The sequence below is a fragment of the Lepeophtheirus salmonis genome, chromosome 7 (assembly GCF_016086655.4).
Source record: "Lepeophtheirus salmonis chromosome 7, UVic_Lsal_1.4, whole genome shotgun sequence".
Taxonomy (NCBI): domain Eukaryota; kingdom Metazoa; phylum Arthropoda; class Copepoda; order Siphonostomatoida; family Caligidae; genus Lepeophtheirus; species Lepeophtheirus salmonis.
Genome location: NC_052137.2, coordinates 17138731 through 17166506, shown reverse-complemented (window position 1 = coordinate 17166506; position 27776 = coordinate 17138731). Strand labels below are relative to the sequence as shown.

At 30.8% G+C, this 27776-nt stretch overlaps 1 protein-coding gene across 6 annotated transcripts in view; it reads left to right on the top strand.

Moving 5' to 3' along the window:
* The window catches only part of SPR (Sex peptide receptor), a 261194-nt gene extending 234360 nt beyond the window's left edge, over positions 1-26834 (top strand). For all 6 annotated transcript variants that reach the window (XM_071889929.1, XM_071889931.1, XM_040717068.2 and 3 more), the window contains 3 exons: positions 7717-8013; positions 10745-11006; positions 25427-26834. In XM_071889929.1, coding sequence (XP_071746030.1) covers positions 7717-8013; positions 10745-10999 — 552 coding nt within the window. In that variant the 3' untranslated portion in view covers positions 11000-11006; positions 25427-26834. The remainder of the gene's footprint in view (positions 1-7716; positions 8014-10744; positions 11007-25426) is intronic.
* Positions 26835-27776: the final 942 nt, after the last annotated feature.

Below are 27776 nucleotides of genomic sequence, written 5' to 3'. Positions count from 1 at the left end.
TATGGATGTTTTCCTACAAATAATTACTTTTATTAAACTTCAATCACTTAGTATCAATGACTCTGATAAAATGTGTAAGTCTTTCATTAAATATTCCCACTCATCCACTCGATAAGAATTCCCATAAATCTATAGAACAAAATTTATGAAAAGGATATCATTTATTGGTTGATAAAACCTCATCCATAGATATTCCTTTTTCCAAATAATTTTTTTTATTATTGATTACATAGCATCAAAATACTTTTTCCATTTTGAATTTATCGTCAGATAAGAAAATATTTATGAGATATCCAACTATTTTTTGTTGATCGTACCTAATACTAAATATGTTAAATCAGCTTTTTTAAGTACATATTTATATATTATTTGATTAAAAGGATAATAAGCAAAAAAGGAGGATTTTGCTTGGTTACACATTGAAGATTTTACTTGTAAATAGGTTGCAACTTTTTATCCAATGTTTTGTTATTGGGTTATCAATCAAGTAATTGCTCTGATGTTATTTGAGCAAATTCTTTATATTTGTTTATATATATCAAATCATATTTTTGGCAGGATAAATTTAATTTGTAAAAACGTAAAGGAGGGTTGTGCAACTTTTTTGCTTATAATAATAAAACTTTTATTTACGTTTATTTGACTTGCAATATTGGGAAAACAATCAATTTATATGTGAGCAAAATAAGATACATAACATTTTGTGAGTACAAACATTTTTGTAAGACATTGCTGCATCTAAGCTTTAACAAGTAAAATCTTTGATTAAAAGGCAGGACTGGGCATCAAACGGTGGACTTGAGGGGTTACTTCAGAATAGTAGTTTAAAAAATGTAACAAAACGTGTAAACAAGGCCTTTGGAAACATGATCACTCAATATGGCCACCTTCATCATAAATTACAGCTATTAAACGTGGAAGGAAGACCTAGTACCAGACAAGTTGTCCTACGTGGCCACTAAGGTGCCCTTCATTGAGTCAATATTTGAATGTGGCGTTTTGTTGGTTTCCCTCTACAAAGTGCACCACACAGCCAAGTCCAGCAGATTCAAATCTAGAAGGGAAGGAGGCGACATCTTTAAGCCTCTTTACCTTTCGAGCCTCATGGTCTGCATGAGCTCTGTCAGAAGGTGGTGTGGGGTATTTGTATATGAGGAAAATCATAACACTTCAGATGGTCCTACCAGCCACGAAAAAGTCGTTGGCGAGGCGATTCATCCATTTGGTGGGGTCTTCTTTGATATTCTTCCCAAGCTGGATAAGAACTTGGTGCCCTGTTCTCCTGCAGATGTCTTCTCCATCATTCTTCATCTTGGTTACCGTGAAAACCAGGCCCCTTTAGTACTTCACAATATCCATAACCCTTGCCATCTAAACTTCAGCATCCAGGAGATATTTTTTCTCACTCATATGACGATATGTTTATTTCTCATGCACAAAGGATGTCTTAACCAGAATATCAAAAAATAATCACTAAACTTTCCCATATTTATAGAAAAATTAGCATGAATTAATAGTCCACTTTTTGCTGCTCAACCCTGTAATTGTCTTTTTATAGTTATGATTTTTCATGAGGAAATATTCACTGACAATTTGGTACCTTTCAGAAGAGTAGTGTCCTAAAGCCACGTCTGTCTTCGCTGCCGAGAAGGGTTAGGGGTAGACTACGTAGAACTTATTAATATTGCAAGATAGCAAGAATGATAAAGAAAAAAATCGATCTTGTTATATTTTTGGAAAAAGAGTGACCAATTGAAAAAAAAAAAAGTTCATTTAACAAATAGAAAGAAATATTTGTTTTCTAAAAAAGAAAAAAAAAAATATTAATAATTTTTCTTATACCAATTTGAAATACACATTTTATACATTTATTTATTCAAGACATTCTTTTTAAAACAATCAAACCATTGCTATTATATTTTACAGCTTGAAGGAGATACTCTCTCTGCTTGGGATTTTTTATAATGTTGGTATATTAAGTCATCATTTTTAGCCCACTCTCTGTAATACCCAAATATTAATAATATTTTTTTTTTTTTGCTTTTATGTAGTCGTCATTTTTCTGACCATGATGCAACAGGCTCGTAAATCCAATCTGACCCTATATTCAGTATAGCTGATTTTGGAACAATAAGATAATTTTGTTTTTTAGTTATAATCTAAAATATAGGTTTGCCACTTCTAAAGCTCTCAAGTTTTTTAGTCGAATATAATTTCAGGGCTATATTCCTCTTTTGATCAACCTCTAAAAAATTGCTGAATAGAGCGAACAGAACCAACTCCTGTGTCAAATACCAAATGTGATTTGAAGCTTCTCTATGATGATCTCTGCTAAATCATTGTCAATTCTTCTAAACAATAACATAAATGGGAAAATTTGTCATCCGCATTGGCGTATAAAACAAAATTAAGAATTTGTTCATCCTATACAGCTTTTTCAATGTACTTTTAACATATTGGCTTTCCTCAATAAATAAAAACATCTTTTGGGAGTATATATATATAGCCATTCATCGTGCTTGATGAATTGCTCCTAGTTTCTTCCAGTGAGTACCTAGAGGAGAAGTATAGTGAGTACCGCCATTTTTGGATAATGAACTCTAAAAGATGTGTCTGATTTCAAAATTTTATACATCTTCTTTAAACAATTTTCCGTTTTTCCTTTCAGGCATAATATTTTAATAGTGAGGCTTTTTGTATGTTCTTTATACAAGTTAGTCCATCTGTCCTTGTAGTGTTTAAACTAAGGATTTTCTAGAGACTGAACTAAACACCGTTTCCCAAACTGGTCCTAAAACTACCAACAGTATATTCTGTCTACATACTATATAAAATATATTGATGTCTAGTTTTTCTTATATAAACTTAGCGGCTTCCCCTTGAACTCTATTATTCCTAGAGGTAATTTAGAATATCTGGGTTGGATCCATAAAATCTCTCAGCATTTTTATATTCCTGTGTATTGCATCCTATGAAGGAGGATCTCCAATGAATAATGGGATGTATGTATAATTAATTTTATGGCTTGAGATTATTCTGTTTCGATAAGTATTTGATGAAAATACAATGAAAATATCTAAGTCTGCCCTGCCAGATTTTGCACGTGGTAAAAAAATAGTGACTGCAAATCTGTTGTCAGATTGTCCTAAATGATCATCTGTATAGCATATTATTTCACATTTCATAATTTTTTGGGTGTAAGTCATTTGCAGTGTAAATCCTTTTTGACAAGTCATTTCATTAATCTTAATTCTTTAATTTAAACAAAAAAGTTGCTAAACTATTTTATTAATAACCTTATTCAATAACTTCTTGTTGTAATTTAAAGTTTTTAATTATAGAAGTCTAAGAAAATAGTTAAAATAATATAAAAGGTATATCATTATTAATTTCAAATTGTTATTAAAAAAAAATTCTAAAATAAGAAAGTGAGGTAAGTCGAAAGAATTAATATATTTTCCCCAAACAATGGCTAAATATAATAAAAAATTTAATTAAAAATGGGAGTATACAATTTTACTACTACACTCCGCGCCGCACCTTGACGCTTCTCTTTACCTGCATTTCAATGATAATCTTGATATTTAGATAATTAAATATATGAAATTATTATTCACAAATGGTTGTATTCTAGTTTTATTTCTTTTTTGGCATTCAATGCTGTGTTTTATCAATACTTTTTGTCCAAAACCTACGCAAAATCATCAAAAAGGCATTTTGAAAAAAATTTCAGACCGATGAGGCAGGGTATAGAACATACTTAGATTAATAAAAAAATGATTTTCGTGATTCTCACATCTTAAAGCATGGGACAATATGTGCAAACATACAAAATTTAGAATATATATTTTTTTTGAATAGATCTAAAACTCAGTTTCAAAATAAAGTAAAACATTATTTTCTTAAAAAAATGTCATTTCATAAATTATATTGAAAAATCATGACCGGTAAATTCATTCCCATTAAATTCGTTGCCTCAATAATTCATTCCGAGATATCCCATTCTCACTTTGAAGAAGAGGGATATTTATTGAAGTGATACAATTTATGTTCGAATTCCAGCATGATTTTATGAATTCAATATTTGTCCTCATTTTTGTCGAGTTCAATCTAGAGCTGAACTTAAGCAGGTCAGAGAAGCATAATGAACTTACTTATTAGTTATTTCTTATTTAGATTTGATTTGTAAGAAGAGGAAAGTAAGATTGACTACAATGTGTGAGGTAAAATCTTGGACTTGACTTTAAATTAAATTCATTTACTTTAGAGTGAATATTTTAAAATACTGGGCGCGGTTATTACAAGTAGGGACTATTAAAGTTAATAAACAATCAAAAAACAAACTTTCATTTTTCAACAGTTGGAAGCATGTAGGAGAAAAGACAAAGGGTGTCTGATTAGCTCCACGCCCAAGTCAATGTCATAGAGATATTAAAGGTCGTAGAGTGCAATCGGAGTCCGGCCGCCAAGTCAATGAGGAAGCATGCCAAGGCTCTCAGTGTCAGTGAGTGTACAGTAAAGAGGCATGAGAAAGATTTGGGAAAGACCTTTTATGTACGACGACATCGGGAACAGCTTTCAACAGCAACCAAGGCCAATCAGTTTAAGAGAGGCCAGAAATAGTCGACTTTTGTAAAGCAAAAGCGTAGGCTTGGCAACCTTTCTCCCCTGACTGTTCCCCTCTCGACGATAGCGTTTGAGGTGTAGTCGAGCAGAAAGCTTATACTACCCCTCATCAAAAATTTTGATGATCTGAAGCCTCCTTCAAGCAGCAGAGGGCGGCCATGTCTAAGGCCTTCATCAAGAAATGCTGTGGGACAGTTAGGCCATGGTTGGAGGCCATGGTAGCAGTCAATGAAAATCATTTTGAAAAATAGAAAGATATATCAAAAAAGAAGTCTAAGATAAAGTCTGAATGCTGTACTTCTTTTGATTCTTGTGAAAGTTTACCTTATTTAATTGTTATAAAAAAGTCCACGATTTTATCACACACCTGTAAAGTTGATATCAGGAGGGAGAGAAAAGAGGGGAATGACTTGTATCTCTCAAGGCAGGCATAATATCCACGAATTGGGATATTATTTCGACTCACAATCACTAGTCATCTAAACTAGATAAGAAACAAAACTGTATCATTTATAGTCGATATTTATGATTCCTTTTTTTTTCTTTCTTTTTTGATATGATACGCTAAGCTATAAGTTCAAATACTCGTAGCTACATTGATATTTTTAGGTATGGGCAGAACATACAAAAAATAACACTTTTATGATTAATAAAAGGAAAAACAGTATGTGTTATTGTATTTGTTTTCTATTATTTAATAGATTGTCGGAGGGTTAATATGTTACTCTAAATGATTAATTCCCACCTCCTTTTGGTCCTTTTTTTTTAAATTCATAATATTATTTATGGCAAAGTATTTGCAATATTTCCCCTGCACTAATTCTATTAAGAATAGTAACATATTTTATCCCTTCAAAATCATACAACATGCAGCTGATGTTACAAGTATCTAAAATTCAGTAGTACTATAAGTATGTCACCTGCCTTTTTCTTGCACTCTCCGAAATGGTCATTCCTTGTTACTTCTTTGATTAAAAAGTCATGCAATTTTAAGAAATAGAGTGCACGCTCAAAAATGAAGCCCTCACAGACAATTTTTGTTAATATTAATATAGTTGTAAAATACTGAACATAAAAGAAAACCTGAGTAACAAAAATAGATTTTTGGAAGAATACAGGATTTCCACAAAGAGTGAGCTAAAAATAGAAAATCAATCTTTATGAAGCGGATTAATTGGCCGAGAAAATTTAGAAGTAACAAAACAAAACTCTGCAATCTCATTAAGGAGATAGACTCTAGAGAATTTTTAAATTGTAATATAGAGTTATATATGTAATAACGATTTAATGAATGACCGAAAATAATTTTATAAATTAACAATATTTAAACCATTGTGTAGTCAAGGGATGTTAAATAAAATAAATAACGCAATGGAAATCAACATTGAAGGTAAAACTTCAATCGAAGATAATACCACCTAAAAAAAAACAGACAAATAAATAACGAATTAAATTAGAGGAAACGAAACGAAAAGAAGATGAAAAATTCTATTTATTCTTCACTTCATTATGTTGTCAAGCTACAATGACTGGGCTACGTGAGATGACTTTTAATTTGGATGTCAAACTTAATTATACTTGCAATGATAATCGATTGACTAGAGACTGTTTTTATCAACGTCCTTTAAACTAGCACATGCAGAAGTAATTTTGAGTAAAAAGAAAACAAAAGTTCAGGAGTAGGCATTTACAAAAAAAAACGTTTGTGTTAATTTTTCATATAAGGGGGAAAAGTTAAAAATCCAAAGGTTGTTCCTTTTGCGAATGCGACATTCATAAAAAGCGAGGAATTTATAATCGTGCCCTCCATGATGAAATCATCATTGGCAAAATGAGAAGTTATGTTGAGTTTGTGAGAGACATAACACTGTGTCTATTTTTAAGTTACCAAGAAATTGTCATGATAATGTCGTACTAGCATGAAGATCCGTGAGCTTCTTGATATATGTATGATATATCTATCCCATTTTCACCCAATACCAAAACTTTGGACTCCTCATTCTGGTTGAGTCTAGATTCCAGGTCCTTTACTCTTACATACGAAAAAAGCATGATTATGAAGGCCAATGCAAACTACCACAAGTTGTACCCAAAATTTGTAGTTGAAGGGGCTGTCATCAGTATAAAAAACCTCTCTAACTACACAAGGTTCTTTCCATCCACTTTTTTTAAAGCTTTCTAGACAGTCTGGTGTAAAAACCAAAAATTTCTTGCATTGGCTCTCGTGACCTGGGCTTTAATTCCTCTGGGTACAGTTTGGCCTCTTTGACAGTGCCCTTCTTCATATCCAGCGTTTAGGAATTGCTAACGGAGTAGACCATGGTCTTGGAGACACTCAACTGCTTGGAAATTCGTCGATCACTTTCAGGTGTCATTTTCTCTACTTGAACATTAAACTTGAGAGGTCATATTTTTTTTATACTTTAATATATCTAAATCTGAATTAATTTCAATCACTCAACCTTCATTATTTATTGAATTAGTAAGTGTTCAGATTTCAATTAACCAATTGGTAATTGAATGACCATATTTTTATTTCCAAAAAAGAGAACGTGTGATCCGATCTGGATCGATTTTAGGTACAAATCGGTGAATAAAGTATTATAAAAACAGGATATAGAGTCTGAAATAATTTCGAACAAATAAAACATTCCTGACTTGCGTCATCAATATGTGAAAAGTTGGTTTACTTATATATAAGTTCTAATATCCCAACAACATTATAGCTTATAATAACAGTCTATTGTAAAAATAATAAGTCCTGCGATACATTTGTGAATAGCTTTTGTAATGTTTATTTTTATATGAAATAAAAAATTGCATGTCAAATTATAGTTAATTTGTCAACATTTCATATTGTAAAATATGCGAGTAAAGATTATAGTTTAGGCTTTAAGGAATAAAAGTTTTTTATAGGCTAAATAAAAGTTAATGAGCTTTGAGTCCCTTTTTTTTAACTACGAGGGACTTTATTTATATCATGTATGTATATCACATACAGCAAAGTCTTTTTACTCTCTCAAAATTATGACTTTTTCATCTGGAAATAGCACACAGGGTTTTTATATATTTTTTGTTTTATGACTGCAGGTATTTTTGGCGGTGGAGTTACCTTTGGGGATTATCACAATTCTCCATACCATGTCCTCAACCATCTACGACTTCTTGGACTACGGTTTTGTTAAAAGCATCGTTCTCATCGTTAATCTGTGCATTTGTCTCTCTTATCCGCTTAATTTTGGAATATATTGTGGAATGTCAAGGCAGTTCCGTGAGACTTTCAAGGAGCTATTTATGCAACGCGTTACCAGTGGCTTTAGATCACACAACAACAATACCAATAATAACAACAAAAATCACATAAATACAGCTAATCCAATCAATCAGGTAAAGAAAATATCCGTTTGTATGAATTATTGACACTAATACTCCGTAATTAGTTACAAATATTTGGATTGTTATTGTTTATAGAAGTATCATAAGTCATTGAAATTTTTTCACTTTGCTTAAATTACTGTTGACTTTACTGGTATGCATTAATGTTCCAAAAACTTCAATTTTCTTAAGAAAGTCTGGAGTTTTTAAAGTGTATCTTTTGATAAGCAGTATGATTGAGAATGTTCGAATCATTTAGAGGCAGATTAGTTAGAGATAGGACGGGTTGTGGAGCCGGGTATAGTATAAATTAACCATATCACCCAAAAAGATCCGAATCAGGGTCATTTACAGGATTATATTTTGAAAGTGGATTTAGTGTTCAGAGTTATTTATTAATTTTATACTATTTTTTTTCAAAATCTAGACTATTCATAAAAAATTTTTCAAATATATTTTTTGGAAAGCCCCGTTCTAAAGTGTAATTTCGAATATTATTTTTAATTTTTGAGAAAAAAAACAAATAATAACTACTAATGTAAATTTTTTTTTAAAACAATTTCAAAAATCTACAACCGTTCCCCAAAAAATAAATTTTGGCCAAAAAAAATTGAAAATATAATAATTTTTTGCAAATAAATTTCAAAAATTAAATTGTTTGAAAAAAAATCGGAAATATTGAATTGTTTGAGAAAAAATTCAAAAATTCTTTACTATTCACAGAAATTTAATTTTTTCGGAAAAAAAATTCAAAAAACTGTTGCAAAAAAATTAAATTAAATGTTGCAAAAAAATTAAATTAAATATTGCAAAAAAATTAAATTAAATGTAGCAAAAAAATGTAAAGTCCCTACCTAGCTTTTCACAGAAAATAAAATTTTTAAAAATAAATTTAAAAGATTAAATTTTTTAGAAAAAAAAATTTGAACAATAAATTTTTTTTTTAATATTTTTTTAAATGAAATGACCAAAAAACAATTTCTAACAATTAACAAAAATTCCTTCATTTGTTTGGGGCGCTACATCCCATCCAGACTAGCCCTTGCAGACACCCCTACAAATTGGCTTCGGGTACTTTTACGGAACTTAAGAAAGATCCAAGTGATTTTTTTCTCTTAGTGTATTGCTGAATCCTTGTTTAAAAAATATAAATTTTACTTTATCCAATTTTAGCATCTCTATTTATCTTTATTAGTGCTTGGAGAGACATTTACATAAACAGTTGAATCGTGCACGTTGTTACCTTTATTGTATAACTCAGCCTTTCCCCACAAAACGAAACAGAAGGAATTCCCAAAATGTGTTGGTTGTCAGCTAATTCTTACAAACTATTGAAAAATAATCCCATAGTTGGGGAGAATTGGCTAATAGCTTAAATTAGGTTAATTATAATTCAACAAATTAACGCTCAGTACATTGATCAAGAGAAAAGAAGCAGAACAATTGGCAGCTGACAACAAAATTAATTGTATATTTTTGTGTATGCAACGAAATGCGGATATTCAAAAAAAAAAAAAAAACGGTATTCGCTTATCAAGTGTTGTAGTTTCATTTTCTTAATCTCTTGTCAGTGTTCTTAATATTGATTGGTTAGATTCGAATTACTTCTTATAAGCTGCAAAGAATTATCAACCGTTATTGAATATTAATTCCATATTTGGAAGAATTGGCTAACTACAAACTGATTTAGATCTCTTTCTCTGTTTCAATTTGGAGTAGAGGTTGTGAGATATGTAATACGTAGTGACGTCTCAAATTTTATCATGGCAATAATTTTGTTCTCATAGTTATAAAATTAGATTGTTCATTGTTTTGGAGTCATTCATCAGTAAAACTGTAACCGTACTCCGGATTCTATTTTATTATAGCCCAAACTTTAGATCAAATGTAGATAAAATTATGAAAAAGTATTTAATTTTGGTATCGGATCTGGATCTGAATGATTCGGTCCCTAAAATTTACCCGAATACTGAAAAATTGTTTTTCCCCTGTGTAATAAGTATAATTGTATTTCCATTAGAATCATCAACATTTTTTTCGAGTCGTATTAAGCAAACTTGTTTTTCATGTGGACGCAAAAGTTTTTTAGTCCCAAGAAAAGAAATAAATTCTGAAGATTTACACTATAACCACTGTTTACTGTACAAGAATGTCCACTATAATCTCAAATGGTAAACATTAAAAAGGAATTCGGAATTTCTCTCAATAAATTAAAATTGCTGCGTTGCATCATTTTCATGTGATATCAGCATGGCTTAAATCTAGAATTACTGACATTTAATAATGTTTTTATTTATAACTGATGTCTTATTCTTTTTATTTCAAAGAACTCAACTACCAATTGACATGTTTTGCTGGTGGCACATTACTATAGTAAACTTACTTAATAAGGACGTGATATATTTGATTCCGAAAGTACATGTTTACTTGTTAAGGGTTAGCAATATCGGTCAATAGAAAAGTAGAGAATTCATGTAATTTCTTTTTGGAAAAAATTGTGAATTTTTTTAGTAATTAGTAAATACATTATTAGATAATGAGAATAATAAATGCTTTGTAAAAAGTTACAGTATGACGGATTTATTCCAATATATGTTCATTTGACAACTTTAAATAAAAATTGAGAATTGAGTTAGTTGAAAAATATTCTTGGGTTAGATGAGCCCAAAACAAAGTTAATCATTATACAGCTTTGACATATTTTAAATGGTATCTCCTCTTGCATAATTACTCTTCCTTATAGCTCAATCGTCAGCCTCAAGGAAGAACTACTCAAAACAATGGGGCTGGTACAGAGATCAATAAAACAGTACACTCTTCAGTCAACCCAGATCCTTCAACTTTCCCTGTTAAAATAGTTGAGGCAGTATCACCTAAGGCATCTCTTCTTCCAAAACCCAAAGATGATCAACCAGTGAGCGGAACTAAATATACCCTTACAGTAAATGGTACAATGACACAACAAATCATAGAAAATTTGGATGTGACTCAAGTATAAAGAATGGGTAAGTTTAACTTTAATTAGAATGGTTCTTAAATTTGTTTTGTTTTTTGAAATTTTGGGAACCATATTTTTTTTAAATATTCTTATTGGTCAAATACAGAACTTCGATTCCCTTCTCTCACTTGATACGTCATGGGTGTTTAATAATTTATTTTTTTGATAAATAAACAAAGTAGTATGTTCTAATTAAAAAAGGGATCTGTCTAAAGAAAAAACTATGTCTACCGATAAAAAAAGGAAAAACGGTTGATGCGTGAACTTTTTTTCTGTTTTGCTCATTATTAATCAGTCGTGGGGGTGTTAACATCTACCTCTGAAGGAAGAATTATTGCCTTTCTTTTGTGTAAATTGATTTAAAAATCTAAAATAATATATATGCATGAATTTATATATCATTATAATATGGTTCTTATTATAGCAGGTATTCCTTTTGTCCTCCAAAATTCTCTATCAGGCAGCTGATTTTAACAATGCTCTTAATTCAGAAATACCATGTCTTGCTCCCGCCTTCTCCTCGCACTCTTACACAAATCCCATCTCTAATGTTAATATGCTTATGCTCCGTTTCCAAAAGGACAGGAATACAATTTCTTGTTGTTCCTTCGTCGTATATCTTGTGTACACCTTGCAATGTCTCTACATGTTACTATTTGTATAAACAAATTATCAAGTTGCAATTTGTTTGTCTTAAAATACATTATTTAATGAAAATATTGGGCAAACACGGGGTACTTAGGGGCTGAGTTTTTTATGGTTGAGGGCTTTTCAAACCGGCATAAATTTGAAAAAAATGGAATCAATTTACAAATTCGTTGTCCCAAATATTCGGAATGGGCGCAGAGCCCTCTTTGGAATATACCCCGAGAGTGACAACATAATAATTGCTCGAACCAAAGTAAAGCCATGGAACAACATCAATGGTTATCAATGGGAGGCCTTACATGTGGCAACAGGACTTGGCTCCCTGCAACACCTCTAAAAAAAGAAGTCCCAAGTGCCTCAAAGATAATTTTGAATAATTTATCCCGCTGAACTTTTGGCTTCGAAACTCGCTGGATCTGAATCGATGAATATTTTTTTGTTGTTATTGGGCACGATTGAACAACATACTAACCGAACCCTATACAACACCAAAGACGAACTTATTAGTAGGATCAATAAAGAATTCCAGTATTTCCCAAGAGATCAGGTGGCAAAGGCCTTCTCGAGCTTACGGCCTCGAATAAACACTGTAATTGAGGCTGGAAGTTTTTTGGAATAAAATAAATCAAAATTAGCTAGTTTTATTTTAAGTGTTTGGAGGGAAAATTGCGTTTAAAAAAACCATTTTCGCACCAAAAATAGCTTGTGCACCTTGCATTTAATTTATCTTAAAAATTGCGGAGAAATATCTTGACAATTATAATCTGGTAATTCTTAAAGATAAAAAACAGTGGATATGGTTGACTTATTTGGCTAACCACGAACTCTCATCCTATCTTTTTTTCTCTTTATCTTCGGAGGAAAGGTTGAGAGATACATTAAAGGTAACAAAGCGTTAGGGGAGCATCGATTAGACATAGGTAGAAATTTTAGACCTACAATTATTTTCTTTGACCTAGAAAGGCGAAGTCAATTATATATTAATATAGATGTAAGAAAAGAATCGGTGATACTTTATCACAAACATCAAAAACCGGATCATGTCTTATTAATTTCATTTCTTACAAAATCAACTTGGATCTCCCAAAATTTATTTAATCTACTTATAAATTATACAAAAATGTGCTTATTTTTTGTTAATGGATTTTTATCATAATACATTAATTGCTAGGTAAATTTATGAAGCAGTAAAAAATTATTGAAAAGTACAAAAAGGAATTATAAACATCTACATAAGTTAGTTGAGTCCTAATTTTTTTAACCAAGCAACAGGTGAAAGAAAAATATTTTTTTTTTTTTTTTGTTTTTATCCAAAGTATCTAAGAGTAAAAATGCCGGAGCAACAACAAAAAGCCAGATGTCAGTTCCTAAAAGGCTGGAAAGTAAGTTAGTTTCTCCTACTGGACTCCCTATATCATCAATAAGGGCATTACAGGCCCATACAGCCAAGAAGAAACAAAATTTTAGCAGCAACAATATGGCTGACTTCTGCCCTGCCCCCATATTACCTCCCTATAGCCCTAACGTCAACTACCGGGCCTTTGCAGTTTAAAGCCTCTCGGAGAAAAAAGTATGCCCCCTCCTTTCCTCCAAATTTGGTTTCGTCATGGAGATGATCTTCATAGTCAAGATCTGATAATCTGTTTACCGTAGTGTCGAGGTTGTTATTGCTATTAATGGAAGACATATTGAATATAATTTTATAACACAATACCACTTGGTTTTAAATTGTCTTTTCTTGAATCCATCAACCTCGTGTTTTTCGTTGTTTAGTCATGTTACATCAAGTATTGTGCCCTGCTTTAATAATATTGTAGGGCATATTTTTTGTATTTTTGAGCCCACACAAAGAAGTTTATATTTTTATTTGGTAACTTTAACTAAAAACATGGACCTACGCGAATATTGAAGGAGCATAACTCCGATTCTCACTTGCTTCCTACACATATCTAATGCATATAGCTAAATTTTTTATCGATATAGAATATTATGACTATTCGTTTGACAAATGTTTCTAAATGGGTAGGTCGTGCCCTAATAGTGGGTTACTGATCCGTCATAGATAGATTGTAGAATGTTAATCAAAATTGTGGATATAATATCTTATTATACTTTCCTTTGATAAATATTTCAAGATGGTAAGTTAATAAAAGAGTTGTACTGATCCTATAGTACTATAGTTCATCCCTGAGATTCAATTTATCCAATGACTATATCACAATTAGTTTGGATGTTGCCACTCCGTTTATATATAATTATATATTATGGGCCCTCCGTTAAAATGCAAAACTTTTTTTTAATGGCGCACCTTTTCCCTATTTTTATGCTTCGAAGTTTAAGCCTACTAACTTATTATAAACAATTGACCAAAGAAAGGGTAAATGAAAAATAAGCTACAATTCCTGACCTTTCCCTGCTTGGAAAATCATCATCGGAGATCTCTAAAGTGCTGGAATATAACTGCTCTACTTTTTACAATTTCATCGCGAGAGGAACACAAATAGCTTCCACAAGGTTCAAATTTAGTCCAAATAGGGGAATTCGAGTGGTGCATGGTGGTCTCTCTGCTATAAAATTCACTACCAGGGGCATTGCTGTTATGTTGCCTCTTCGGTCTTCAACAATGTCTTTAACTGCCTAAACAACTTTTATTCCCCTATTTGGACTAAATTTGGACCTTGTGGAAGCTATAACCTTTAGATTGAGTAAAACGTGTAAACCGATAAAAATCCTCCTCAGCATGTTTGAAAAGCAAGACTCATGGCCACCTTACATCCCCAAATATTCCCCTAGACTTGGATTTTTGGTCACATCAAGGGAAAGCAACAAAAGACCAACTCAAGTCTATTACAATCAATGCTTGAACGAACCAAGAGCCGAATTTTCTAAAGAACTACTGTGCAAAGTTCTGCACCAACCGGAACTGTTCATTAACGCAAAAGGTGGCTTAATTGATTAAGAATGTAAATAAGACGTCACTTGATTATATTTCTTGAAATATAACAATTTTTTTAATTTTCAAAAAGTGTTGTATTTTAGACAGAGGACCATGTTAAAGGAAATACCATCAATTTAAAATCATTTAATTTTTTTCACTCACATTAATTATATATGTAACTTTATCTAAATGTTATATAAAACTTATCTAAAAATAGTTCAGGGATATGAGTTTGTAAAAAGTCGTACAATAGTGTACATACAGCACAGTCGATATTTATCACATGCATCTAAAGAGCTTATGCAAATAAGATTGTTCTTGCAAATAGAAAATCATTTCACGTGTATGCATCATTTTTGACCATAATGAATTGCTGTTTTTTTTTTGTTTTTTAAAATAGATGAGTCCACTATAACATTGATTAGAAACGCTTATCTTTATAATACCAGTATAAAAAAAACCTCATAAGATTAATGTCAATGACTGACAATGTTCCATATCAACTATTGCATTCTATTTTTTGTTTTTAAAATGCTTGGTCTCATTATTAGAATAATAAACTTAATAAAAGGAGAAGAATTGAATGTAATAGCTACATTAAGTTTACTTATTTATTTGAAGCTATATATGTAATTTTAATACAATCAGCAAGTAATTTGTTGTTGAGAGGAGTAGCCGATGTGTGACGTTGTTGGATCATAGAATCTTATAGTTTACAAAATTACATTACATGAAATTAAAAGAATTAGATATCCACATGTTTTCCTTTTCGAAAAATCTTCCAGAATTTCTTAATTGTAAATGGATACCTGCTTGTACCGTGGCTCCCTGCTTTTCCTCTCACATTGATTCAGATCAGGAATATTCTTCACATTGATTTCCTAAAAATGACGATATCCGTTGGAAATTAATTCAAGCTTGCCATGGGCAGGCTTGAATTAATGCTACAATCACCAAAATTTGTTATTGACATTTAGAGAATGAGTGGTTTGAAAGTATTAATAGCATATAAATAAACCCCCTTGCACCATTTTTAAAAAGGAAAATGGCGAATTAATTATTTTTGTATTTTAGGATTGACTATAAGTCTGAGTTAATGTGTATAATTTCATCATATATATGGAGAGGTTGTATGATTTAAAATGAGTTTTGTTTCAGGAAAATAAAAAATATGTTATGTTAGAAATTTTTATACTACTAAAACTTAATATACCATAGCATTTTTACTTCAACAAACAAGTCATATGTTTAATCACATAACCTCTTTTTTTTAAAGGGATCTTTACTAAAATATGAAGATTATAATATGGAAAGTTCTTGAAATTAATTTTTTTGTTGGTCCGTTCCAAAATTTCACATATACCTGTGTAGCTGCATGATATTAGTGGAATCTACCTTAAAATTTACAAACATAAACTTCTGAAATTTTACTAGTAAAATTACAGTTACATTACATAATAAGAGTATTAATATCTTGGAAGTTACCAACTTATACTTTTTATAGATGTATGCCCGCGAGTATTGCATTAATTTTCACATCCCTATCAATGAGGCGCCTCCTTTCTTCCTTTCTAATCATATGATTAATTGAAACTTACAATCATTATAATTTTAGTTAACCTGCCGAAAAACCTATTAAAAGTGATAATTATTTAAGTTAAGTAAGAATTTGGGGATGTTATTTATGTGTTTATATTGTACACTATGCAACGAAATTCAAGTCTTGAACCCACATTTATTGTTGTCAGTGAAACCATAGAACCCAAAAATGATAATTAAAGCCACCAACTGCAATAGGTTTGGCCTTAAGAGCCTTTAAGTGTTATCTAACACAAATTAAATATTTCGACCCTTGAGAAAAGTGGTGGATAAAGTTAAAGGAAAGGCATAAGTACGTTGAGGGTATTTACATTTAATGACGCTGTACTTCATTCAAGAACATACATATATTTGCATAATGGGTAAATCATGTTAAATTTGCATTTGGGATCTAGTTAAATACTTTTAAGTTTGCAATGAAATTATGTTATGAATAATTTATTCATATATTTGTATGAAAATTTACAAAAAAAATTAAGTGCTTCAAATGCACTTTTTTTGTCTTTATATTGACTATTAAATCATTTTGAATGAATATGTGCAATATGCATATATTCATAGTTAAAACTATTCTATTCATAACATATAGCATTCATTGCCTTTGTATGTGAACAACTTATTCCAGAATTATTAAAATTTTATCATATCTTTTCAAAAATATACAAACTGCAGCACTTCTAAAATTATGCATATTCGTGAGTCCTACTTATATATATATTCACAAATTTATTGATATGCTAATGTATAGAATTGTTACTCTTTCACAGAGCACTTGACTCGGTATTTTTTTTAATAATCGCACAAAAACCCACAGGCTATTGTTTGTTTGTTGGTCACCAGAATTACACCAAATGTTACAAATTCAATTTGATCAAATTTAGTATATAGATGATATATGATCCATTAAATTTTTAGAGGTCAAGGTAATACAAAACGTACAAAATTGCAAAATCGACCATAACATTGGAACAAATCAAGATTCATAACTAAATTTGGTTTTAGACGGAGGTTATGCGCTCTACTGAGTGACTATTCTAGTTTTGACTGTATTGCACATTTTGTGTTTTTTGGTAACTTTTTTACATTTCACAATTTTATCACTATTAAGGTTAATTACAAGGTTACATGACACAACCCAAAGGGAGCTTAAACAAAAAAAAACAAGTTTTGTATTTATCTCATGTCTGTAAGTGTAAAAATATCGAAGCAACCTTTTAAAAAAAGCAGTGCGTTTGTGATCTCCTCTGCGTAGATGTCACTACAGAGGAGGCTGAAGAGACCTTTTGCATCTCCATCTAGTCTGTCAACAACATCTAAAAGTCAGTTAAAGCCCCATACCTCCAAATATAACCAGCATTACTGCCGTAACAATATGGCTGACTTCTGGCCAACCTCCATGTGGCCCTCATCCAGACCTGACCCTTGGACTTTGTAACTTGGTTTTTTTATGAGATATGTCTACCACATTTATCATCCATTTTTTCCTTTTACTAATTGGCAAAAAAAGAGTAAATATAATTTATTGGTATTGTACAGAGGAACACAAATCTAACAAAAACTTTTTGTATTTACAAAACCAAAAAAGTTATGGAAAAATATCTTATTGAAAATATGACCCTCGATAACTAATTCATTTTTGAAATTATTGCAAAAATTATAGAATGAAATGTTCCTGAAATTGAAAATACAATATTTATTAGAATGAAATGTTCCTGAAATTGAAAATACAATATTTATTAGAATTGACATTTATAATATTTAACTACAAAAATGTTTTATGGCATTTCTTCTTAAAAATGGAAAATTGACATTTGATGTTAACAAGGTAAAAATGAAAAATATTCCAAAAGCACAGGTATTTGAGATAAATATCAATTATTACGTGTCGAATTGAAATACAAATTAAGTCCCAGACAAATTTTCACAAACTTTATTTTTTCCACAAATAAAATATTTGATCGTTTCCTTGCCTTTTCCAATGCTCTCTGCTATTCTTTTGAGCATAATTTACAAATAAAATAATTGATGGTTACTTTATATATGTTTAAGACGTTTTTACGGGGTTTTATTAATTAAACTCTAAAATTATAATATTATAACCTCCTTCACAAAAAACGACACTTTTTCACCAACATTACTTCTATGTCAGGAATTTCCTCAAATTTAGAGCATATATTTATGTTGAAAACATTTTCTTCCGTAATTTCAAATGAGTATAAATCTTTAAAAAGCACATTAATGTCATAGTCATAGACACAAAATGAATTATTATATTCATCACTTTTTATTATTTGAAATAAAACAAATATGTATAAAACTTGAAAAGGTTCTCCGTAGAGCGCAAAACTCTACCTATGGTCGTTTTTCCTAAATTACATTTTTTTCTTATATGAAGCATCTTTATTAAACCTACAAAATGAATCAATTTGAGCTCCGTATCTGAATATGTTTCAAAGTTATGGTCGATTATGCATATATTTTTTCCCCCCTGGTCTTAGATAAAACATAATTAATACAAATTAATTAGAATTATCTAAAATTTTCTGGTCAAGATGAATTTACAAAAAATTATCAAACATTATAGTTTAAATTTTCTTCACCAGGTTAAGGCTTACAAACATAAAACTAAAAACAATAGCTTCAAAATCAATAAATTACAAACATTTAACATTAAGAGCAAATTTGATTTTTTACTAACAACTAACTGTTTTATGTTTTCTTTTTTTCCCCTTTCTAAAAAGTTTGAGTATTTTTTGGAAAGACCACAAATGTATTGATGCGTTTGCTGAATTATATTTAATGAAGTCAGAGGCCCAGTCCAACGCACCCCCTATGGATTTTCAATTCGAACTCTCCATGTATTGCCACAACCGAAATTAAAATAGCACTAATATGCTATGCAACCACAGATTTTCCTTTAGTTATATTCTTTTCTAGGTTGCTCTTAACATTTAATACAGCATCCCCTATCTGCCTACCTTTTGGAGTACTCTCTTTATTTTTGATGACACGCCAAATAGAATTATTGTCGTAATTCTAGTAACATCATTGTCCTCCAGATCCTTCAAGTTCAAAGTAATAAATGATCTAAGAATATTTAATTATGCGACATTTAGAAAAAGTGTGTTTAATAGTGTTGAATAACTTCCTGCAATCTTTACATAGAGTGTTGAAAAACAAAATTCTTATGGCTATTAGAAATTGAGCTGTGAAGTTTATGCCATCAGCTATTTGGGAAGTCTATTACATAATCATATTCATCAAATTCATAGTTACATTTTATTCCCTGATCCATCTATCATAATTTGAAAACGCAGTGTCCTCTTTTGTATTAACAAAAATCATTTTCAAATTCCGAGGAACGGGCATTATGGATTTTTAATTTACATTTTGTGTTACTTTGATCTTTACCTTTCAAACTTTTATGGTCTCGTACTGTGACCATATTCCTATAATTTATACCCATTGAAAAAAAAACTTTACGAACTCTCAATGTTAGCCTTAGATTATAAATAAGTTTTATTAAATTATAATAAATTTTGTAGCTGGAGTCGGTATGCAAAAAAAAAAAAAAAAAATGGAAGATTTTTGTACCAAGTTTGATTAAAACCGTTTGTGACTTTTGCCGTAATCCTGGAGACTAACAAACAAACAGAGTCAAAAATACAACTTTGTTTCAGCGATAATAACCATTAAACCACACGTTTAAAAATTACATTAGATATATAGACTTCAAAGACAATTCCTTAGTAAGATAGAGTAATTGTAATGTATAATTATACTAAATCAGAATACTTCATCTAATCAATCAAAGGAACAATAAAAAAAATTTATTACTAATTGGGTAGTATAGTTTAATCAGAGAAAAAGTTTTTAATCTCATTTTGCTGCGTTGGCAATACTAAAAAACGATTATTTATCTAATTTAATGTATTAAAATTTTTCAAATGTAACAGGGATACAACTGTAAAAATAAAACAGCTTGTATTATTAACGAATCCTAAAAACCTACAGAAAATGCTAAACGGGAATATGCAAATATAAGTACTTTAGAATACTCTTACCCAAGGATACATTCAACATTCCTTGCGGGTATGCAAAAGAACCCGAAAATTAACCTGGTATTCCTGAGAATTTGAAGAATGTTTGGGAGAAGAGCAGCTTAGCTGGGCTTACGTTAGATCAGATGCAAAAATCTGTCAGAGGAAAGAAATAAACACCAATCCTACTCCCAATAGAGGATTGACACTATGACTGGAATTAAAGTCATTCACAAAAGTTTAAAACCACCTTTATTACACCTAATTCAATAATAACCGTACTAATGCATATTATACATGTAAGTACGTGTCATCAACCTGTTGCCTAATGTCGCTTTCAGGCGAAGGATGTGCTCGCATATTAGTTGTAATTGATTTTTTTATTGTTTTTTGAATCGAGGGCAAGCTACATTTCTCATGTTCAAAGGGTTAAAACATGTACGCTACAAGGAGAAGGCTATTTTGGGCACAAAATTGCCTTCAAGATGTACTGTAAAAAGACAACTGTCCATACTGTTATAAGTAATTTAGCAAAATTTGGGATTTATACGGACAAAAAGAAAATATAGCGTACAAGAGAAACATCCATGGCATTGACGCCATGATCATATTGACTGTTTCAAAATTTCCCACTAGTTCCTGCTAAAAAATTTACTTTAATTTGATTGGAAGAGGGTGGAATCACTATTTCACATTGTTTGAGAAAACCTGTCATATTTTGTTTTATTTCTGAAAACATTCATTTTCTGCTAAAAATAAGAAAACATTCCAGGCGGTCTTAAAATTTTGCAAATGTCCGTACTCCAACGTTCAACAAGTACTGACACTTACAATTTATATCCTTGGATGATTTATGATTTGAGAAGAATTATAACAGCTTTAAAAAATAAATTGTGTTTGAGTTACAATACAAAAGGTAGCTATCGCATCCTATGACATATTTTATACTACTTAAGACTTTTTTAATCATATTTCTTTAAGTTGTTCAAAGTCACAAAACATAAGCGAGTTTTTATATGATTTACGGGTATGCTGAAGCAAAATAAGCCAAATAATTAACGTAGTCACCTTTACAATTTGAATTTCTTTGGAAGAAAAGTGGTTTAGCTGTCATAACGTTTAATTAAATGTCTTGAAACCAGCTATAAGCTTTTAGTGACTGGGATTTTTAATCTCAATTAACTATCTGGATCAAGTCAAATTATAGAAAAAGAGAGAAGTAATTTATTGAACTTATAAAAAGAAACCACTCCTCAATTATTTTAAACTATTATGTACATATATCATTATTGGGAGCCTTTTTTGATGTAAATCTTTTTGTATTTAATAATATAATATATATAGTAAATACATTTCTACTATATTTCATTCGTAAAACATTTATAACGAGATAAATATAACAAGGGAAAAAACTGTTACAAAAACATTTTATATTCATGTAAGTGATTTTAAAGTCTTCACTTTTGCTTTGATTCAAATGATGAGGGATGAGGAATGAAAGAAATAGAGAGAGTTGACGATAAAGTATATTTATTAATAACATTATTTCACAATAACTAGAAACATAAATCTTCCATATTGAATAAATAACACGACACTCTTACACCCTTATAATGAAGTATCACTCTGTATTAAAAGTCAATTTGACTACATGCCAACAATAAATTAGAAGGCTTTTCTCATTAATCTTATTGTGAAATAAAACCTCCTTTATCGATAAAGAATACTAGCAAACAAATGCAGTTGTAAAGTGTGCGTAAGGAAATTGCACCATTTATGGTAATAAGATAAACATTATCTTCATCAAAAACAGCCTGTTCCAGGTGGTCATTTGGAATCTGAACAACTCCAAATTCAATAATTAATACAGGTTGAGTGATTAAAATTAATTCATAATTCGATATATTAAACTATAAACAATTAGTTAGGAAAAGCAAATTTGATCTCTATAGCTTAAATACATATCGAGGAAATGACACTTGAACATGATTTACGAATTTCCAATCGTGCACCCCAAGCAGTTGTGCGTTTCCAGGACCAACGTCTACGCATATAGCAAGTCCAAAACGTTCGAAAGGAAGAAGGGTTCTGTCAAAAAGCCAAATGTGACCTGAAGGTGCTAAAGAAAATAGCCTAGGTCATTCACATCAAGTCCATGAGCGCCAATGCAAGATATCTTGGCATTTCCCACCAGACTGTCAAGAAGCTAAGAAAAAAGTGGGTAGAAAGAGCCTCGTGAGGGGGGGGGGAGTCTACTTTTGACACCAGCAATGATAGAAACTATCTCCTCCGTTGCAAGACTTTGAGTTCCTTTACCATAACTGTTTTTGACACTTTTGGACCCCTTACAGCAATGATGCCAAAACCCTGAATTACAATTTTTGGAGGCATTTCGAGGAGAATCCAAACATTGAGGTCCTCAAAGCCCCTGTAACCCTACCTTGGAACACCATGATAGAGGAGTACATCCGGTCCAGGGCCTCCGCTGCCGCCAGGACTCCCCGTTACCACTAAGGCCGGCTATATCAATGATTAAACAAACCTAAATACTCATCTATTTATAGTATTAATTTTGTTTTATATTATAGAGTTAATTAATAAATTATATCTCGTTAAAGTTTAAAATTAAAAATGTTCAGATTTTAATGGACTACTTGGAACATAGTATGAGGAGTATTTTAAAATTATAATTATACTTTATAATGTCAACAACATATTATTAAAAATGCCCTCCTTCTGCAGTCGACAGAAGGTGTCCAGTCTGAGCCTGAAGTCCTTGCACACATAGATGACGTAGTCATTAGACATATTAGCCCACTCCTTCTTAACTTCAGGAAATCAACATTGCTTAGGGGACGTTGGTGGCCTTGCTCTCAAAGAAGCCCTTTTATTCCATGTTCCAGTGACAAGCAGACCGTTGATGAGGAAGTGGGGCACAAGTTTAGAGGCCGGAAAATTGGTGAAGTTTTCCTTGAACAAAGTTTGAGTTGGCGCCTTTTACTAGCATAAACATAGCCTCCCGGCTTTTTTGACTATATTCCTAATAGTATTCCTGCTAAAATTGAGGTCCTTGGTCAACACCCTCTTGCTAGTGGTTAGCGAGGCTCCCGGTGAAGAAGTCTTCAATAACAATCTTGTTGTGTTTTCCGCCTTCTGTCTCCCTAGAGAGATTCTTGCCGCTATTAATAAGCGTCCTGATCTTACAAAAAAATTCAACAGAGAAATTAAAAATGTGAACACCTCCTTTATAGAGCGATGAACATGGAGAAAATCTACCATTCATGGAATTTTTGCCGCCATTGTCGTTGACTTATGGAAGTCAATAATACAGCGTTATGAACGCTGATAAATTTCAAAACATTTTATTTTTTAATCAGGCAACATTGATTACCAGTTGTGATAGTTTTATGGAGCTCTTATTGGTGCAGTACGATTATTTTACCCACTCTGTATCAAAGAACATCAATGAATAAGGAAAAGATGATATATAATATAACCTAGAATAACTATTAAAAAAAAAGACAACAAAATCCTTTCTCATGCAGCTCTTTCCATTTGCATTAATCATGTCAAGAGTCTAAAGCTCTCTCAACAAAATATTTAGAAAGAACAATATTTCATGATTTTACTTTGGCTTTTTTGAAAATATTTCAAGATAAAAACATATATCTTTTCCGTATAAGACCATATCTAAAGTAAAACCTTGGACAATTCCATTTATTTTTTTATAGGAAATATAAAAGTGTTAAATAGTAAAGAAGTCTCTCATACACAAAAGGAAGAAGGATATCAATATAAAAACCCTGAAAAACAACACCGTATACTTTTTGCTAGTTGAATTTGTTTGTATGGAGTTATCCGTCTTCTCAAATATAAATGATAAAGTTATCATATATTTAATGGTATCATAATTTGAAGAATATTTGGGAAGAGAGCAGCTTAACTGTCATGTCGTTTTATTAGATCAGCTGCAACAAGCTGTGATAAAAAGGAAATAAATACAAACTCCACTCCGTATATTGCAAAGATAGAGGCAGGAATTGCTCCGATCTCGATCCTTAATTCTACTCCAATTCCAACAAGGAATTACAAAAAAAAACTCTTGAGCATACCGTCAATGTTACTCTCTGTCTTTCATGAGCGAGCACACGCACTAGTGATTACTTTATACTTGGATATTCCCTCTTCAAGAATTGAAGAACAATAATAACAGCTTTAAAAAATAAATAATTTTGTTCGAGTTGCAAATAAAAAATGACACTCGCTTTTCTACATTATAATTAATACATGCAAAAGTGTAATTTCTTTAATCAAAAATATAGAATATATACATCAGGAAGCATTATATACTCTACACTCTGTACACACCCTCGACGATAAATTCAAACGTTTGCAAGATTTCATTAATATACCTACATTGTTATATCATAGATCAAAAAAATATATACGTGATATAAATTAGGAAGTACTATTTAAAGTTCACTGAATATTATATGCAAAACACCTGCAAGATTTTATTAATATGACTAGATTATTATTTATTAAATCAAGAATAATTGTTTTTCTTTCAAACATGCAAGCTTTGCTTTATTAATAGAGATAAAATGAAATTTGAAAGAACGTTAATTAAAAGATGTTATCAAATAATATTAATACACTTAAAAATGTTGGGATTAACCGAAAGTCAATCTTTCTTAAAATATGGGTTTAAACTGGGTTTGAGGCTAAAAGTGGATTTTGGCATCATGAACAAGCGTAAATGAGGGTATCAATACAAGAGCAGTTGAATACCCCTCTGCTCAAATAGTATGTTAGCTGGGGTAATCATTAAGCTCGTTAATTAAGGTTATATTTCTTGTAGACGAATCCAATTAGACAATAACGTACCCATACTCTAAGGACCTTCAAATTATGGCATTTGAACTAGAAAACTATTAAAAAAAGTTGATGAAACTTCATGTGGATGAACATCATAATAAATAAATATAAGCACACAAAAAATACAAAATATTTAATGTAAAATATAATTTGCAAAAAATTATAAATGGTAATATAAAAGAACTGAGTGAGAAATGAAACATATTGTGTTTAAATTGAGTGAACATTTATATTCGTAAAAAATGATTATTTCAATGTTTAAAACAATGCCGCATTGTGTAAGAGATCCCTTTATATATCCATTTCTTTTTTTTTTTTTTACAGATTCTTCTTCATAAAGAAAAAATATGAGAGCCACGAGGAGAAAAGTATCATTTTTCTTAGAGACATTCATGGATTCAATCAACGAACAGAAATATCTACATAGATCCCCCTCAAGATAAAAGTATAATGTATTAAGTTTTTACCATATTTTAGTACATTGAACAAAGTTGTGTACATACCCTAGGGGTCAGATACACATAATGTTGATTAAATAAGGACAACCCTAAGTTGCACACACAAATAGTATTTTGTTATAATATCTGGTGTAGTAAATAGAAATACAATATTTTTAATGGATTTTTTTAAATTTTTCTCCAAATAGTGCTCACATAACTCGACTAGTTCTATTATTGTATGCATATTTTTGACAATTCGTCTTCTAGAGCGTAGTGCACCATTTACATACAAAATACATGAAGGGAATTTACGAAATATTGCCCCTATATTGATTGTATAAGTATCAGGACTATAAACATTATTGACATTTCTAGCCGTCTGGCTTTTGTGTTTTCCCCTTGTTTAAAGAAAAACATCTTTGATGTGTTCACAAAAATACTATATAAAATAATGAAAAAGCTGTTTACCTCTTCTTTAAAAACCTTATCTTTTGGACGTCATCTAACGTTCGCCGCTTGCAATCTTTTAACTTGAGATACACATTACTAAAGCCATCTATTGGAAAAAATAATGAATTTATTTTTACTATGCCCATAATTAAAAAAAAATCGGCCTTTTGAGAAAGTTTGATCATATATATTTAGGGAGTCATTACTCAGACAAACAAAAGCTGCGGACTACCTATCCCAAGGTTATGTTAAATGTAATAGAATAGTCCTTATTTGGATTTATAATAATTAAATGTTGTCGTTTAAAGTAAGAACCAAAGAATTATTTTAAATTCATGTGTGGTAATTTATTAATGTTATATTATATGTACTTTTTTATTTAAATTACTATCCTATTTATGTATAGGCAGGGGTGTCCACAGGGGTGGGCAGGAGGGTTGTAGCCCCTCCCCACCCAAATTAAGGAATTTTTTCTTCCTCCTAAAAAATTTTATGTTTTATTTGATTTTTTTTTTTTTTTGAGCAGTTATGAACTTTTGATTTTTTTTCCAAAAAATTTAATTTTTGAAAATAGCTGTAGATTTAAAACAAGTATATATATTTTTTGTGAACAGCTGTGCATTTTGTAATTTTTTTTTCAATAAAATATTTTTGTGAATAGATGTAGATTTTGGAAAAAAAAAATTTTAAAAATTGAATATTTGAAATTTTTGGATCTTTTTTTCAAAATAATCCAAAACGAAGCCTCCGACCTCAAAAAATATATATAATCCTACAAACGCCCCTGATTCATATGTACCGTACACGGAATGCGATTACCTATGTATTTACTGTTGCTAAAATAGAGAGAAATTAATTATATTACCATGATAAATTGCTGAATAGTTTATAAAGATTTGTTCCTCACAGTATTCTAAATGTTCTATATATGTACTTACCTACAAATATTTATTAGTTATTGTAATCATTTAATAATATAACTTTAAAAATACTTTAGAAATAAATTTGCAAAAAAAAAATATTGTCATTATTTTTTAAATCGCCATTAATTTATACTAGAGTAGGTTTGCCTCGCGTTGCCCGGAACATTGAGAAATTAAAATTAAGTAAGAACTCTTCTCCTTAATATTAAACAAAAAATTAAAGACTGTAAAGTTCAAAAAATTATTCTCATGTTGGTTTTATAAGTATGAGTATACAAGTATGCTGGTATACTATATAGGCACTCTCCTTTCACCCGATGCGACAGAAGTTACTTTATTCTAGGTCATACATCGAACTTGTAGTCTTGCAGCTGCTTCTCTGAGAAACAAGGAAACCGCCTAATATCTTAAAATGACACTATACTACTGCAGCTTTTCTAGGCACCAAGGAACCTTCTTAAATTCTATAATACGCCCCAGCCCACGAGTTGTACAGGTGACATGCAAGTTAAATTTCCGAGAATGTACAGGTGAAGTACTAAAAAATGCTATTTAGAGGCCGTCATGGCCTTAAAGCCCCCTTAAAAATCCCATGAAAAATTTCAGGGAAATCCATCAATTGGTTTGTCTTTGATTGAAAGACAAACATACACATACAAACCCACACATACATTAACATTTAATTTATATATACTGATGTAAACAGGCTTATTGATAATCTTTCAAAAAGAAGATTCAGGAACCATAAACAATAAAGAAATTCAAAAAAGTGAAACAATGAATGACAAAAAAACAAAAATTAAATTGACCAACGTTTATTTCGGATAATATATCTCAGGATTCTAGGGCTCCTACATCCCT